This window comes from Myodes glareolus, chromosome 22, assembly GCF_982192425.1.
Source record: "Myodes glareolus chromosome 22, mMyoGla1.1, whole genome shotgun sequence".
Classification (NCBI taxonomy): domain Eukaryota; kingdom Metazoa; phylum Chordata; class Mammalia; order Rodentia; family Cricetidae; genus Myodes; species Myodes glareolus.
Genome location: NC_142047.1, coordinates 22,126,027 through 22,143,037, shown reverse-complemented (window position 1 = coordinate 22,143,037; position 17,011 = coordinate 22,126,027). Strand labels below are relative to the sequence as shown.

Below are 17,011 nucleotides of genomic sequence, written 5' to 3'. Positions count from 1 at the left end.
GAAGAGGAGAAGAAAAGAGGGGAAGGGAGGGGGAGGAGAAAAGGAGAGGGGAGGGAAGGGGGAGGAGAGGAGAGGGAAGGGAAGGGGGAGGAGAGGAGGGGGAGGGGAGGGGAGAGGAGAACCAGTCTTTGAACTAACATCACACACTTAGCCCCCTCTGTTCCTGTCTCCTCCATGGATTCTCAGAACATCCTGACAAAGGGTGGGCTCCTGCATCCAGAGTCTCTTCTTTGCTAGTTATTGGCTACTCAAAGATGGCATCGCCTGCCCTTGATCACTCACGGCTTTCACACACAGGAAACGGCACCTAGAACCCCACGACCAGACAGACAGACAGCACAGCACAGGCAATGTCCTTTATTATACTGTACACTTATATTTTCCATGAAGAGAACAACTTCCAAAATAAATCCAAAGCAGGAACAGCATTGTGCCTGATACTTGAACAGTCCATGACATGGAGGAGATGCGATGGGAACAATCCTATTTACACAGAAGTAGCGTCCGTGGGACAAGGACAGGCACCCCACGACTTCACATTCACCAGCCAGGGCCAAGCGTGCTGCCTCTGGGCACAGCTGTGGGTGCCCAGACTTGCAAACACGGGTCAGAGCGATGCCCTTTGCCTTCTCAATACCACCCAAGTGTCAGATTGAGAAGGCTGGACTCGACTTCTTTTCAGATACCAAGTCTTTCGGGCATTATCAGAACAAAAAAAAATATCTGAGAAAGAGGAGCTACCAGACGTACAGAAATATCAAAGCTCTGTAGGCCAGAATTCTGTTTCTAAGCCCAATAGATGGTCAGTTATGGGGTCACTTGGGGAAGCTTCTGCCGTAAGTGACACGCTTTCTCCACTGTAACTTCAGCACAAGCGTGTTGTTGTGCTGCGTTGTTGTTTACGCTTTTAATAGAATGTGTCCTCCAGTTGGTCACCTGATCAAGTTCCTGATCTTACAGACAACCCCCCCCTGAAATCCAAAGATGTCAAGCTCCTCTCTCAAGTCACAGCGAACCCACTGCAGACCCACAGCTATCAGCTCTAAATGCTGTGCTGCTTCTGCCACACCAAACACCCACTCTGATCACATCCCCTCTGTTATTTTCCAAAGAAATAAACGAATGTATGAAGTGAGTTTAATGGGGCAGAAATGATTTCTTTGGTAAGAGCATGTCAGTCTTACATTGCCAGATCTAGAAAGTCTAGACTGGATGATTGTACAGCAGGGGACTGCCTTCTGCCTGGGCAGGAGCACCCTCTGAAAATTAAGGCAGTGTTGGGTCCTTTGTTGAGCAGGGTATCTGGGGTGAGTTGGTATCCCCTTTTCTCCGCTGTCTCACTTGACTTTAGAGTGAAGACTGACAGAAAGAGGTTAAATAATACCAATGTTCTTAAAGAAAGAACTCGGGGCTCGTAGAAAATAATTCTCTAGAAATACAATGAAATATCAAAAGTGTCAAGCATCATATACAGAACTCAGGAGCACACTGGTCCTGGGTGTACCCCACTATTTAAAAAAAAGTCACAAAAAAGAAGCCAAGCATTACTTATGATAAAGCATTAACCCCCATCTGTTAAGTGGAAAGGTGGGTGCAGTGACCTCCTAGCACCTCCATGAGAACCTCCAGGGGCTTTTGGGGTGCTCTACTCTACCTCCCCCATCAGAGCACCTGGACTTGGAACCAAGAACCCCTTGTCCCAGTCTCACGAGCCAGCTTTGCCACAGAACAGCACCTTTGCTTTAGTTTGGGGTTCATTCAGCTAGCACCACATCTCATCTTCACCCCAGGGACAATGTCTGCAGGAGGAGGGACCACACCAACGGCCATGAGAGGATGGTGGGCCAAGACTGACTTCGGGCACCCCGGCTTTCTGAGTGTGCGCACTTGTGACAGCTAAGGTGGACTCGCTTCTCAGGACCACTGTTCAAAGACTGACAACTGTCATCAAAGAAAAGGACAATAGCTCTCAGGGAGCCAGGAGGCAAGATGAGTAATGTTCTTCTGCCCTTTTCCCTCCTTAATAGGGACTCTGTGTACTCTGTGTTTGGGGGCAGCCCAGGGTGGGGTGAACAGGGAGTTTCCTGGCACACTGGGCGGTGAAGACAGGATGGGAATAGAGGGTCCACCCTGGTCCCTCGGGAGTTGGTACCTTGAGCAAGAGAGACTCTGTTTTCTCACCAGGGTGATGGGGAGATGGGGGATAGGAAGCAGCCTTCCTTTCCCATGGGGCAGCGGAGAGGCAGTGTGGGCGAAAGTGTTTTGTTTAAATGATGATAAAATGTCTTTAAAGGTAACAAGTGGAAAAGAATTACTACTCGCCAGAGATGTTGAGGTTGTCTGCTAACAGGCTCCGACTTGCACCTATAACTCAAGCGCATGGAAGATCCTCCCCCTCCCCAGTGCTCCAAGACATTTGCCACTGGGGGATGCCTTGAGCTGAGCCGGCCTTCTAACATGGAAGAATCAAAAGTCCTTGGATTTCCTCTAAGGAATGACTCGAGGACCCTGACTCAGCATGGAATAGTGTGTCTTCAGAATAAAACATCTTCCCATCCCCCGCTGGCCTCACCCGACCTCTTGCATACTCCACTGGAACATGCTAGTTTCTCCATGCGCCTCCTACACGACCCAGTGAGCTCAGTGACTTCGTTTTTCCTTTACACACACACACACGCACGCACACGCACACACACACACACCCCTGCAGCACAGAATAACACTATCACAATGGCAAGCTATGGTTCTAAATTTCAAATAGGGGCATAGGCGACTCAACCCATAAACACAAATCCCAAAGAAATGCCATCGATTTATCAAGTCATCCTTTCCCCGCAATGAACCAAAACTAACCACCAGAGGGCACTAAGTGAACCTAGAAATTTCCTGACCCCCCCCACCAACCTGTCCTTTCCAGTCAGACTATCTTCCCAGAACATGAGAAGCTATGCTGTGATGTGGTAGGACCCATCGTGCCCCTCAGGGTGCCAAGTCTAGTCAATGAAGAAAGAGGTCATTTTCAAAGCCAGTAGACTCCCCCCCTGCTCAGGACCTCTTCCTGTCTGCTGGGTTCCCAGGAGGAGGCTTAGGAAGTGTCTGTGGACCATAAAGAACCATGGCCGCCTATCAGGCTGCCCTCAGGCACCCACCTGACCCCTCAGGACAGAGATCTCGGCTCTGCCTCAATCCCCAGGAAAGTCTCTGGAATCATCCATGTGTCACACAGAGCACGACCAGTGTGTGGCCTTGTCAAGGGTCTAGCTGCCTCTATCACCTTTCTGGAGTATCTCACTTGGTGGAACTTCCTCATTGGTGGTCCAGCTACATCCTTCCCATCACACCACAGTTTGGGACAATCCAAACAGCAGAAGCTAGAGTAATATTCTGGAATATATGTAAACCAACCTCAGATTAGTTAAAAAACGAAGTCGGAGGGTTTCTACTGAAAAGCCAGGCAGCATCTACCAGTCACATTTTAAGTGCCAAATAAACCCAGCTCCCGCACAGAGGCTCAGATACCAGAGTGGTGCTAGGTGGAAAGGTGCAAGGTGTGGGTGCTTGGCTCCCACACATCTCCATCAGGCTTTGGTTGGGCTTTTGATATATAACCAAAAGCCAATCTTCTCTTGGTCTTGATGAACTGAAGGTTTCTTCTGTAATCTGAAGTACAAACAAATTCAGGAAGGGGTTCTGCCAGAGCCATGGACCTCAGCCCAGGCGTACACTGAGATTGCCCTCCAGCCAGAGTTCCAGAAGCCAAGCCCCATTCCCTCCTTTCGTCCTCCTCCTTCGAGGCTAACTAGTTCTCCACACTCGCCTCCTCCAGGCCCGATGAACAGAAGGTGAACAAAACCAGAGTCACGGAATCATTGGTAACTGGGGAAACAAGAGGGATGGGAAGGGTTCTTCCTGGAGAGGAATCCCACGGCGGCGTCCACATGGGGGTGAAGAACATGCCCTTGACCCGGATGTTGACCCATGGGCTCCTCCTCCTCGGGGTCAGGCTCAGATAGCCAGCCAGTGCCGCAGCTGCAATGACAGACAGCAGGACCAATATGGTTGAAGACAGCCAGCGGGGACTCGGGGGACAGGACCCAGCTGGTTGGAGCAGCAAGAAGCAAAGTGGAGACAAAACAAACCACCTCCTTCCCAGCACACTCTCAGAACATGGTCCTTAACTGGTACTGAGACTGGATGCAAATGAACCCCCCAAAAGAGGGGGCTCAGCAGGTACCACCCACATCCATGGGGCCAGCAGCATTAGTTAATGCCCTGCAGCTGTGCCTTCAAGATTAGAAAATGCTCAGCTTAGTTTGGTGACGCTAATGTGACAACTCCGAGGTAGACCAGAACAGGAACATCCCAGCACAGGGATCCCAGGACTAGGAAGCAGCAGCCGCAGCAGGCTGACTGGGCACCCGCCACCTTAGCCCCTAGGCTGAAGCTGGCCAAACACCCAGCTCTTCCCAGCTGTGATTCTGCTTGGGCACTCCACGGAGAACAACCAGAACCCACCCTGTCCTGCCCAGCCAGCCCCCAGGTCCGTTCTTCATCTACCTGGAACTGCCTCACGTCTCTCTGGGCCACCAGGTGGTGCTCATTCTCCGGCGTGATGCCGTAGGCCACTCTCTGCAAAGAAGGGGGACAGGGGTGAGTCTCAGTGGCCCAAACCTCAACCTCACATCTGACCTAAGAGCTCAGATGTGAGGTCTTCGCCTTACAAAGTAAGAACTCTTGGAAAGACTACCACTAGTTTGTAGGGCAAAATAAAAGTTATGATGTAATTTCAGGATAAAAAGTACCCCTGCTGTGTGTGTGCATGCGCATGCGCGCGTGCGTGAGTGCATGTGCGTGAGTGCACGTGTTTGTGTGTGTGTGTGTGTGTGTGTGTGTGTGTGTGTGTGTGTGTGTGTGTGAATACGATGTATACATGTAAAGGAAAGGGAATTATTTCAGAAAGCCCTGGTTTAGATCAGGTTTTCTAATCATTATTATGCCATTAGAAAAATGGCAGTGGGTTCCGACAAGGAGAGATGGGATACCTGGGGACATAACACACGTTAAAAGGGAACGGGCATGACTGAGCTTTGCCTTCTCCCATGAGCGGCTGAAACAGCGGGAAGCCCCTCCCACGGGCCAAATTCTTTACTTAGCACCCAAGTGTTCTTCTCTTCCAAGTACACAGCATTATTCTTGGGTTACAGATGTGGAAACTGAGGCTCAGGATGAATCACCACTCAGTAAATGAGGTGGGTATGCCGACCCTAAGTATTCTCTTATCTCTCTCACCCCAACAAGCGTGCCACCTACCCCCACATCTCACAATAGCCATCCCAGAGCTCACCTCCCAAAGGGACCCCCGAATGCTGAAGAACTTATAGATGACATAGGCGGGTACCAGGATCATGGATGAGAGGGCGATGCCCCACCCGACCCAGTTGGCCCAGGGAGGATAGACGTAGTCGTCATAGGTGAGCGGCTTGAAGTTGATGATGCTGACCACCACGACAAACTGGAGGGAAGGATGGGGGCAGGGAGGAAAGATGGATGCAGGAGAAACAGGAGAGAGAGAGGAGGGAAGAGAGAAGAGAATGGAAGAGATAGAAACGAAATGAGGCGAACAAAGGAGGAATGGGAAAGAATCAATCAAGAGGCGAGCGATGGTGAAGATTCAACATGGCAAAGACAATAGAAAAAGAAGACAAAGAAGAAGAAACAAAAGTGACTTTGGAGTCAGCACAACAGCATGTGGGGGGTGTTCCTGGCTGAAGACTCACTAAGGCAGATTATCCCCCACCCCTACTAAGAGGTTCTGCCCGCGTGACCGGGCTTCTAGATTTCAGAACTGCCTCCTGCTAGGGAATAAATATGCCCACCCCACCCCCAACCTGGATTCAACAACCCTTCTACAGGTACCCCAGCCACACCCTACACACCAGGAGGAAGGCAGGGCTGACGAACTTCCAACACAGTCTCCAGTACAGGCCTGGCTTAAAGCCCATCATCTGTTGGATGTCATTGCTGAACCTGTCCACACCTGTGGGCACAGAGGGCAAGCCTGTCACCGAGAGCCCATGGATGTAGGACCGGGGCCTCCCCTGAAGCCATTACACAACGTTCTGGCAGAGGGTAGGGCAGGTGACAAGAGAATGACACCTTGGAATGCAGGAGACCTGGTGGGCACGTTGTTAATGGCAAACACGAGAGAGGACCAATTCTGGGACAGAATCCTCTTTCGTGTATTACTCTGATCATCTTACAAGAGGAAAGCCAGAGGTCGGAGAAGGGAGGACTTGGCCCAGACTGAGAAGCCAGGTGCCTTGACCCCAGGCTGGCTCTGTCCCCTTGCAATAGCCTTCCTGTGAAAACAGTTGGTCTATCCATACATGCACACATATGACACCCCCCAGCCATAATCTGAAAGAGACCGTTGGACACGCACACTGCAACCTCTTCCAGAAAGAATAAGAACAGGATTAACCTACTACTGTCATATAAGGGGCAGTGAACAATTGTGACACATTTGACAGTCGATGTCTCAGTCAAGCTGCAGAAAAGGTCAGGGAATAAAATACAGGGAATCTATTTAAGTTTGAATTTCAGACCTATAATGAAAAAAATCAGTATCCAGAGATTCTATGCAGTGTTTGGGTCAAGCTGATCTAAAAACGTGTGTTCGTCGTTTATCTGAAGTTCAAAGTTAACTAACTGGGCATCCTGTTTTGTTTACTCAGTCTGATAACTGCACTGTCAGGTTTGGTGACAGTGGTCTGCAGCTCACTACTGGTTCTCTTTCAGACGCTGGCCCCAGCTCTCTCCCAGGCCTTGCAGCCCCAGTGAGCTAAAGACTGGAGAGACTTAATACCTATTACCTGAGCTGCTCTCTTCTGGAGATCCGGGTGTCTATCCTGGACAGGAAAAGTCCTTTTCCTTCTCCAGGTAGACAGACTCCAGGAACTCTGAGGACCAAGGCTTGGGACATCCTCACTTACCATAAAACCAGGAAACTCCGATAGCTTCCATAAGTACAGCAAACAGAATGGAGGTGCCTGCCGCGAAGGTATCCAGCAGAGTCAGGACATAAATCCCTCCCTGGGGCACAGAGAGAAAGGGCTTGAGCCAGTCCTGTTATAAACAGTCACCGACTGTCCTTCCTAGCTCATAAATCCTACCTGTCCCCATTCCCACATGCTCAGAGCCCGTTTACAAACACAGGTGTGCAACTAAATGGGTTTACATTCTAACTAAGGGCTCTAGGAGCTGCTGGCTTAAAGACTCATGACGGATAAACAGCATGGTAAGCTTCCAAGGGACCTTTGCAGGTCCCACATCAATCCGTAGTAAACAGCAGTGCCTGGAAGCCATCAGCCCCAGATGTAGTGGGAGGCAGCCGTGTTAGAACACAGGGTTCGGGATAGTAAAACCCCTGTGCTCAGCCCCACTCAGCCCAGCCCAGTAACGAGGCTGAGAAGGTTGGAAGGCCCAGATGGCCCCCACACCCAGACTCACCTTGGTTATGCAAAACATGGCCAGAAGGAAGGTACCTATGGTAACACCAAATGTGAAGAGCTTCCGGTGTCGCTTCAGGACCTGGAAGTCATCCGCCAGTCCTGTGATGACTGCTTCCATGCCTCCCATCTGTGGAGAACCAGGAGGGAGGGGCAGGAATGAAAGGCTTCCTGTACTTCGGGACCAGTCTCAGATACATCAGGCTCCCCGGAAACTGGCAGGCCCTGCCTTCCTCCCAAGCGTCCTTCCCCATTTTCTGCCCCAATCTCAACCACGCTCAAGTTATATGGGATGGGGAAGAGTTAACTCTTGCCTGCCTCCACGACAGGTCCCTAGCCCCTGACTCACTCAACCTGAGTGGGTACTGATGAGACAAAGAAAACCAAGGGATATATTGCCCAGATGATACATCTACAAGCAAATAGAACCTTCTGGAAACAACAACCAAAGAACTTCTCCAGAATGGGAGTTTCATACCATAGCATATGACAAGGGTTCCTTATTGCTTTTTTTAATTATTGTTTTTATTGAGCTATATATTTTTCTCTGCTCCCCTCCCCTTCTACACTCTTCCATCCTAAATACAGACTCTGAGTCTATGCCTTGTGAACCACTGCTGTGACAGATGATAATCACACATGTCCCTTGCTCCTCTCCACTGCTCTTGGCAGACATCGTTAATCAACCTCAATCTGGGATCTGGAATCGGCCTCAGAACTCTTTCCACCACACTGCTCTGGCAGACCCAGCAAGTAAACCCAAAGACAGCGAGATCTGCTGGTCTGGCCAGCCCCTCCCCTGGGCTTGGGAGAATGAAGGGTGGAAACAGACACAAAAAGATGGCAGGAACTTAATTTTGTACATAACTAAATAATAATAAAAAAACAGGACTCCAGTAATAGTAGGGTCCAAAATGTTTGGGTTGGTTGTCAGTAATAAAATATAATGAATGGGAAAGCGCTGGATCACAGAACATTCTATTCATGTCCTTTCTGACTTCTGGCTCCCCGTCCACAGAAGCGGAGTGTTAGCCTGGCTTGTCTGAGGTCCAGTGCAACTGGAGTTCCTGTAGGTTTCTGACTTTGACCTAGGCTATCATTTTGAAGGAAGGCTCACTTCATTGTTCAGATTAAAATAGGACCCTTGGAAACAGACCCCAGACCGCAGCAACCCTGCAGGCTGAGGACTGGTAAGGATTACAGTGGTGGAGAAGGGTGTTCTGAGAGGTGAACTCACTGAGCTGTCCAGACCCAGAGCCAGAAGCATCAAGAAGAACAGGACAGCCCAGAACGTGGATCCTGACAGAGTGGAGATGGCTTCTGGGTACAGGATGAACACAAGGCCAGCTCCTGTAAGAAATATTAGGGCCTGATCAATGATGGAATGTTCAATTGGGGCTGCACAGAGCAGGGGAGCCCCAGGCAGCCTCAGCACCCTTGATCAGTCATGTGTGGGCAGCAGACTCAGGAACTGGGCACAGGAGATGGAGCCACAGCTCTCTTGTGTTGTTGTTGAGATCTGTAATGTCCCCCAAGAGGCCCTGTGTCCAAGTCTTGATTCCCAGTTGGTGCATTTTCCAAGTCATGGGAACGTCAAGACAATGTAGTCTTCCATTTATTGAGAATATCAATATCCCTTGTAGGAGATATAGGGGCCCAAGCTCCTCTTCCCTCTATCCCTTTTGCACCTCAGCCATCAGGTGAATAGGTTGTTCCACCATGTGGGCCCAACACCAACCCCAAAGCAAGAATGCCAAGTCGTCACTCACTAAAACCTCCAAAACTGTGAGCCAACAAACCCGTCCTCTGCAAAAGTTGGTTATCTTGTGTGTTTTGTTCTTAGTGATACAAAGCAGATGAACACAGCCTGTTCATGGAACAACCAGGCAGAGAGAGCCGCAGCTTGCCTGAACAGCTACGAACCATGTGTGGGAAACCCACTTTCTACTCTGTGAGATTCTCCTCTGATTCTCAGAAACTCATGATCCTCAGAGTCCATCAAAGGCTGCTCTTTCCCTGTCTCAATCTCCCTGCAGCCTGAAGAACACAGAAGGCCATAGAGAAGGACAGAGATTCCAGAGTCCGGCTGACTGGGGCCAAATGCTGACATGGCTGTTCACTAGCCCATACTTAGCTTACATCCCAAATCACTCATCTTTAAAGAGGATCTTCTGACCCTTGTCTTTCAGGTTTGTGAGAGCTCAGTGGAGGTATGCTGCGATGTCTGGAACATAGTCTGCCCCCACTGAAATGCATGTTCAGGCTTGCTCCCCAATATAGTACTGTGAAGAGGTTGAGAACCTTGAAACTACAGTTAGACGTTAGTGAGACTAGCCCCACTTTTCAGAAAGTCTTACTCTTTAAGAGTTGTGGAATCTCATGAAGAGGGTTATTATAAATCAAGGCTGTCCTCCAAGCATGGCTCTGTTGAAACACAGGCATTTCTACTTCATCTTCTCTATAATAAGATGAACAGTGTATGACCTGCACTAGAAGCCTACTGGACAACCAATCTCCATGCTCTGGGCTTCCAGAGGGGTAAGCTAACTAAAGATCTTTTGTGCACAAATCGCCCAGTATTGAGCACCTCATGCTGCCTCCTGCAGACCCAGCACTATGAGGACTTCAGGACCAAAACAGATTTGGTACTAGTTATTAGTTAATTTGCACAGAGACTGGTGCAGAAGGGGCATCCCAAAATGTGCTCCGCTTAGGCTGTTAGAGGAAAGTTTTGTTATAAACTTAGGAGTCACAGTTGCCAGGAATGCTCACTGATGGCCTCAAGGGAAAGCCCAACAAATGGACACCCCAAAACCTCCACCGCCAGCCCTCACAGGCCTCGAAACTTGGAGGCACTATGAAGCTAACTCGGTCCTTTTTTTCTTTAGCTGGAGACAAGGGGTCTGGCCACCTACCTTCAGTGGCAACATCCTCAATCTTGACCTTATGTTCATGGGCCATGTAGCCAAGGATGGAGAAGATGGCAAACCCGGAAATAAAACTGGTCACACAGTTGATGGTGCTGGTCAGCAGGGCATCCCTGGTAGAGAGAGAGAGGCTGCTATTGGCAATGCAGGTCCCCCTGACTCCGCCCCCACTCTGCTCACGAACCACTGGCCACCTGTGGAATCTTCAGTCACACCCAGTCTCAAAGGCCACCCCTTCTTTCCATTGCCCTGCTGTCACTTGGACCCCAGTGCCTCACCACCACTAGGTTAGTGCCTGCTACAGCAGTGTGTAAGCCAAGAGCCAACCACAGGCACGGGTAGACTCTTGGGGCTCAGAGTTCCTCTCCCCTTAAGTAAACTCCCCATGGCTTACTCTGTCTCCTAGCTCCTCGTGTTGTCATTTCAGAGCGTTGCTAAGATGATCCACCCTTCCTTCTTGGCTTACTTCTCATGACTTCCAGTATATACTCTTGGAACAAGCAAAACAAGCAACTCGCTGATCCCCTGACACACGGCCTCTCTGTCTTTGTCGATGCCTTAGGACACAGGCCATCTGCATCACACCTGCCTACCATAACCTCAACTGTCCTCCCCGGCTTGCCTCAAGTTCACCTCCAGACTCTTAATGACTGCACCCTACTAAGGGGATGGCCATCCCACTTCCTGACCTCTCTAAAATCTCTCCTGGTGGCACAACCATCTTGTTCTTTCTTGAACCAAAGAAAGTGATTCTACCTTGATTCATCAATGGGGTGAGAGAGGTGGGGCCGAATCTGTCCCACCTCTGAGGTCCTGCAGGAGGTGGCATTAGGTGCTCACTGATCCAAACTGGGGGAGGTCTCTTCTGTGCTCCATCTGCCCTGACATCTTACTTCTGACCCAGCCAGCCTTCACCAGCCTTTTCATTCTGCCCCTGCCTCAGAGAGTACCTAATGGACAGAGTCAGGCAGCTCCATCTTCTCTGGAAGCCATGTCATGCTCCTCTGTCCCAGTAATCCTTTCCATAGGCTCCCATAGCTGCTGGCCTCAACTTTCCCAAGAGATGTCATCTAATGAATATGCTCCTCGGACCCCATAGACTGATCACTTTGAGGTTCCCAGAATGACCAGGATGATCCACAGAAGACAGGTGGTTTCCTGTCTAGATAAAGCCCTCTCTCCACTCCTCTAAGGACCAACCCTGGGATTCAAAGCATTGGCAAGCTCTAAAAAGGTGCTTACCTGTAACAGTTGTTGTCAAATTTATTGTAACTGGCAAATGCAATCAAGACTCCAAATCCAGCCCCCAAGGAAAAAAATATCTGAGTTGCGGCATCGATCCACACCTGAAACCAGTAAACACAAAGTCATCACCATCTCTGCTTCCGACAGAACGGCCTTGCCTCCCGGAGAGTTGCCAGAGACCAGCAAATGCCGTTTGAAGCAAACAAGGGCTGTACAATAACAGGAGGGAATCTCTCTAGCGTCTCTGGCCTTGGGTAACAGTGAATCCATTTAACACCCAGATTTTCAAGAAAGTTGATAAACTACAAATTCTAGGCTGTCAGGGCAAGACCAAGGGGTCCTGGTCATCTCAGGAGTTATGAAGATGTCATCTTCAGAAGATAAGGTTTTCTCCTACACTTCAAGCTGCAGACACTGGTAGCCAGTGGGGGCCTTTGAAGACAATGGAGTTTACTTTCCAATCCCCTCTCCCTGGTGACAAAAGTATATAGCTGGTGGACTAAAGATTAGAGCCCTTCTCCAATCTCAGTGTCATGGTTTAGTCCTAGCCAGTTTCACTTCTCCAGCATCCACGCTAGCCATACATACATGCATACACACACATACACATATACACACACATGTATTATTTAATATAGTATACATACATATACATACATATGTGTGTATATTATATGTGTGCATATGCATGTGTATACATATTATATGTATGTGTGTATGTATGTATGTGTGTATGTATGTAGATGTTATCTAGTAGTCCTAAACTAAGGTGTTTGAGTGTGATGTTGCCTGCCACATCTCTCCTTGTATTCTTCTGGATTTCCCCAACCTTCCACTACAATGGGGGAAGGCAGATTTACTCACTGAAATAATACTAAGGACTCAGTATCTACATATCTGAATGAATGAGAGTAGCTGGACCAGTGCAGAACACATGGAAGCCAGCTGTGCTTCACAAGGCTCATCTTTCTCAGAGTTACACCAGAAAGAGGTTGCTTCTTGGTCTATAGCATAATGGTAGGCTGGACACTCGTCTAAGAAAGAAACATATTGAAATGTACCCCTCTTAATTCTGTTACTGCACCCATCACCATGTGCCCATAAGAAGCCTCCCTCCACCCAGCCCCATGCTAGGTGACCACCGGGCACTCACCGTGGCCTCTTTGAGGCGGTAGAAGTCGATGTGCAGATAGGCATTGATGCCATTGGAGGCACCAGGCAGTGTGACACCATGGACCAGGAGCACAAATAGCACAAAGTAAGGCAGGGTAGCTGTGATCCACACAACCTGAACAACAGACAAACGGCTGTGAGACTTGTTCTGCCTGTGACCTGGGGACGTGCTAAGGCCATGACACAGGGTCTTTTCCCAGAAGCCAAACATGCCCTCCCTCAGCTTCCTTCTCCTAGCATATGAGGCACCATTTTCATCTCAGGGCCAGTCCCTTGGTCAGACCCCGGGGACAGAACAACGAACAGATGCAGGGCTCCCTGAAAAAGCTCAAAACTCATAGAGTCAGACACTTAGAAAATAGGACTCAGAGAGAAAAGGCAATCATCGAGGGCAAGAACTAGGTTCTCAAAGTGCCTGATGCCTTTTCCAACAACTACCTTTCCCGACCTCTTTAGTCTACTTTGTACAGAACTGAGCACGCTCACCCTTCCCTGTCAGTCTTGCTTCCATCACACTACAGGGATTGATTGTTGCTCTCAACTTTATAGGCAAGCTATTTAAAATTTCCAGTCTTTCTCCCTCTTTTCTCTCTTCATTTTCCTGCCCCTTCTTTGCTATCTCTCCTTCCTCTTTAACACTTTCTCTTTTTCATATATGTGCTTTTATTTCCTTCAGTGTAGAGGATAGAACACAGAGCCTTTCACACATGAAGCAAGCACTATCCCACAGAGATATAGCTTTGATTTTATGAGACACTGGCTCACTTATAGCCCACGATCCCTCAAACTCATGATTCTCCTATCTCAGTCTACCAAGCGCTGGGATTAGAGATGTGTGCAAAACACTTAGTTTCTTTTTTCTTTATCCATATTTAGGTGCATTCTCTCAAGTCTGTGGTATATGTCACTGGATATAAAACAGAAAAAAATCTCCATCTCAGTAGGAGCAGATGGAGAACAAGACAAACTCTCTTTGCAAAAACACAAAGTAAAGAGATTACCTTGAGAATCAGAACAGATATCCCTGCCTAGCTTGGAGGGACAGAGAAAGAGGTGACTAGGAGGCTTGCCATCTTCTCTGATCCTTCACGCTCTTGGCTATACACTACAGTACTCCAGGGAAGCTATATACAAGAATGTGGAAGAGAGGTCCCAGTCTTGGGATTTCTAGTTCAAATGACCTAAGGTACAGCCTCAACTCCAGCATTTTTTCTCAGTCGATGTTAAAGTGTATCCAAGGTTAAATGTCTTCGTTCTTGATGCAGCTATGGGCTGTAGCATTTTCTAGGAGGAAGAGTTGGGCCCAAAACAGAACAGTGAGCCAGGGCTAAGTAGTCAGAGCCAAGGAAGGCACTGCTTAAAGACCGTGTGGGTTCCCCTTGTAGCTCAAGCACTCTGCCCACTAAAGGGTCCATACACGACCCCAGAGAGAACGTGGAAGACTGAAGACATGACTGGGAGTCAAGTTCTTCTTCAGCCTAGAAAGACACAGGCTCAAAGCAAAGATTGATAGATTGGTGACAAACTCACACATTTTTCACACCTGTGTTTAGAAACTGGAACTGATGATCTCCCTTGTTTCCTTATTCCCGATTTATATGGGTCCTTAAAATATTTGGTAGATGAATGAATGAACCGTCATATGGATGAAAGATTGAGGTAAAAGATGGAATGAGCTGGGCGGTGGTGGTGCATGCCTTTAGTCCCAGGATTTGGGAAGCAGAGGCAGGCAGATCTCTGTGAGTTCGAGACCACCCTGGTCTACAGAACAAGTGCCAGGCTCCAAAGTTACAGAGAAACCTTGTCTCGAAAAACCAAAAAAAGAAAAAAAAAGAATGAATGGTTAGATATAGAACGACTAGAACTGATTTTTGTTTTTGTTGTTGTTGTTGTTAAATGAAAGGATGGGTAGCTAAGTAGGCAGATGGTTGAGTGGAGGGGTGGATGGACTCAAGAGCAGGTGAGTTATAAGTCAGAGAGTTAGTCAGAGTCAGTCAAAGGAAGAGCAAATGAATGGGTGAGGAAATGAAGTGAGTAGGCCCATCACTGGTGAGCACATCTGATCCAGAGGGAACCAGACAAGGCTCCTGTTTGGTGTCGTCCAGGTAGTCACTCCCCAGTTCTATGAATGTCTTAGAACATGGACTTTGGCTTCTGTGTTCCTTGAGAGGTGGTGGGTGCAGAGACACGGAGCGCACACTTGATAACAAACGGGGAGAGAAACATGCCCTTGAATACAAAGCCGCTGCATCTGGGTGGTCTCGCATTGGTCTCGGATGACTCAGTCTGTCCAGCTGGGACAAATGGATCTCAATCCTTGGCAGTTGGAACAAAGAAGAGTCGTCATCCATCCTGAGTCGAACAGTCTCCTACGACTCTTGTCAACAGCTGTGGCCCAGCTGCACTGTCCTGCCCTGCAGACTGGGTGTGACCACACTCCTCCCGTGGAAACAGCACCCAGTGTTCTGACTCCAAGAAGTCTCCCATGGGGCCCGGAGGTGGTCCTGCACTGGCCATGAGTGAGGCTCCAACATGGATTTGGTTTACCCAAGGAAGGCATCAGGGTATGATGGAGCCCAGGGTGAGTGCATCAAGCACCAAGGAAGAGCTGCTTTCTCCCCTTGAACTTACATTCAAAGTTAAAGCTTTTGGAGGCGAATACATTTTCAGCCATCTGGAACCTTTTTCAAAAGCTGGAGGACAGCTCCCTCGCACCCATGTGTGCCCCTATGTGCCTAACAAAGGAAGAACTCTCTGAACTCTGTCATCTCCATCCCAGGCGTCATTTTAAACATGAGATAAAGAACAAAATGAGCAACACTTTTTTCTTTGTTCTGTCACTTAAAGCGTAGCTTTTGGTTTGGGGTTTTTGTTATTGTTGTTGCTGCTGCTGCTGTTGCTATTTTTGCTTTTTGTTTGGTTTGGTTTTGTTTTGAGACAGAGTCTCACTAGGTAGCCCTGGCTAACCTGCTGTAATAGATCAGGTTGAGCTCAGACTCTGTTCCCTGAATGCTGGGGTTAAGGGCATGTTCCACCTTGTCCACGCTTAAACATAAATTCTTACCCCCTTGGATGTGTCTGTGAATACTTTATTAAGTTCCACAGTAACAAATTCCAAACTAATGGCTGAGCATAAAAATAAAGATAACTGTGGCTCATAAAAGGAAGACCCTCAGACGGCAGAGCTTCCTCCCAGTGGTGTGGTTATTTATATTCTCAGTGTTGGAGAATAACACTCACCAGAGCTTCTCCAACCGCAGGTCTGAGTACCCAGAGAGGCACCATAGTAAAGCTCAGATTCCTGGTCCTAAAGAGATTCTAATTTGGTGTGGGTGGGGCAGGGGCTCCCGTTTTTGATGAGTTTCTGGGTGACACTAATGCTAGCAGTCCATGGGTGACATCAATGCTAATAGCCCATGGACCTCACCTTTACTAAGACTGTTCTTGGCTTGATGTCTGGATACATAGCAAGGCTTGCATACCTTCAGTAATGGTACCTCAGCATCTCCCTGAACCCACACTACTGGGAGGAAACTCCCTAAAGTTTGTGGCCAGCTAGCCTAGCCTACTGGTCAGTTGACAGGTCAGTGAGAAACCCTCTCTTAAACAAACAAATAATAACAACAACAACAAAAAACAGCGCACACGGATGACAGTCTGTAGTCTTCCCTCTGACCTTCACATGTACACACACACACATAAATACATATGTGCACTCCACATACATGCAAACATGCATGTGCACACAAATAAGAATTGAAATAAATAATAAAGGAAACATCTACACCGCATCTCTGTGAAATTTCATTAACTTTCCCAGACTTAGGATTTGTGGTCTTTGACTTGAGTTCCAAGGTCATTTTCCTAACACTGAAGATAATCTTCTGTACAGAAGAAGGTATAGGATATGGCATAACACTAATGTTGCTTAAGAAAACAGCACGCCATACATAGTTTGGTGTAAGCCTGGATCATATGCAAATGACTCTGTCCGGTGTCACTCAGTTCATAACTTAGTAAAGACATGAAGGTGAGCCGGGATCAGCCCGTCTATTGACTTAGCAGTAGGAAGAAGCCTAGAAGTAGGACTTGACTCTAAATGAAAATGCAAACAAAAAAAGAGTTTCATCTATTAAATGTTCTAAAACTCAACCCCTA

General features: G+C 48.3%; 1 protein-coding gene across 1 annotated transcript in view; it reads right to left on the bottom strand.

Annotated features, from left to right (window-relative positions):
- Window positions 1-341: 341 nt before the first annotated feature.
- Window positions 342-17,011, bottom strand: part of Slc6a2 (solute carrier family 6 member 2) — a 40,800-nt gene continuing 24,130 nt past the window's right edge. Inside the window, exons 5-14 of the mRNA XM_048426763.3 lie at window positions 12,834-12,968; window positions 11,678-11,781; window positions 10,424-10,548; window positions 8,746-8,858; window positions 7,510-7,638; window positions 6,993-7,092; window positions 5,937-6,037; window positions 5,345-5,512; window positions 4,558-4,629; window positions 342-4,029 (exon numbers count right to left, since the gene is read on the bottom strand). Of these exons, the coding sequence (XP_048282720.2) occupies window positions 4,006-4,029; window positions 4,558-4,629; window positions 5,345-5,512; window positions 5,937-6,037; window positions 6,993-7,092; window positions 7,510-7,638; window positions 8,746-8,858; window positions 10,424-10,548; window positions 11,678-11,781; window positions 12,834-12,968 (1,071 nt within the window). The 3' untranslated portion in view covers window positions 342-4,005. The remainder of the gene's footprint in view (window positions 4,030-4,557; window positions 4,630-5,344; window positions 5,513-5,936; window positions 6,038-6,992; window positions 7,093-7,509; window positions 7,639-8,745; window positions 8,859-10,423; window positions 10,549-11,677; window positions 11,782-12,833; window positions 12,969-17,011) is intronic.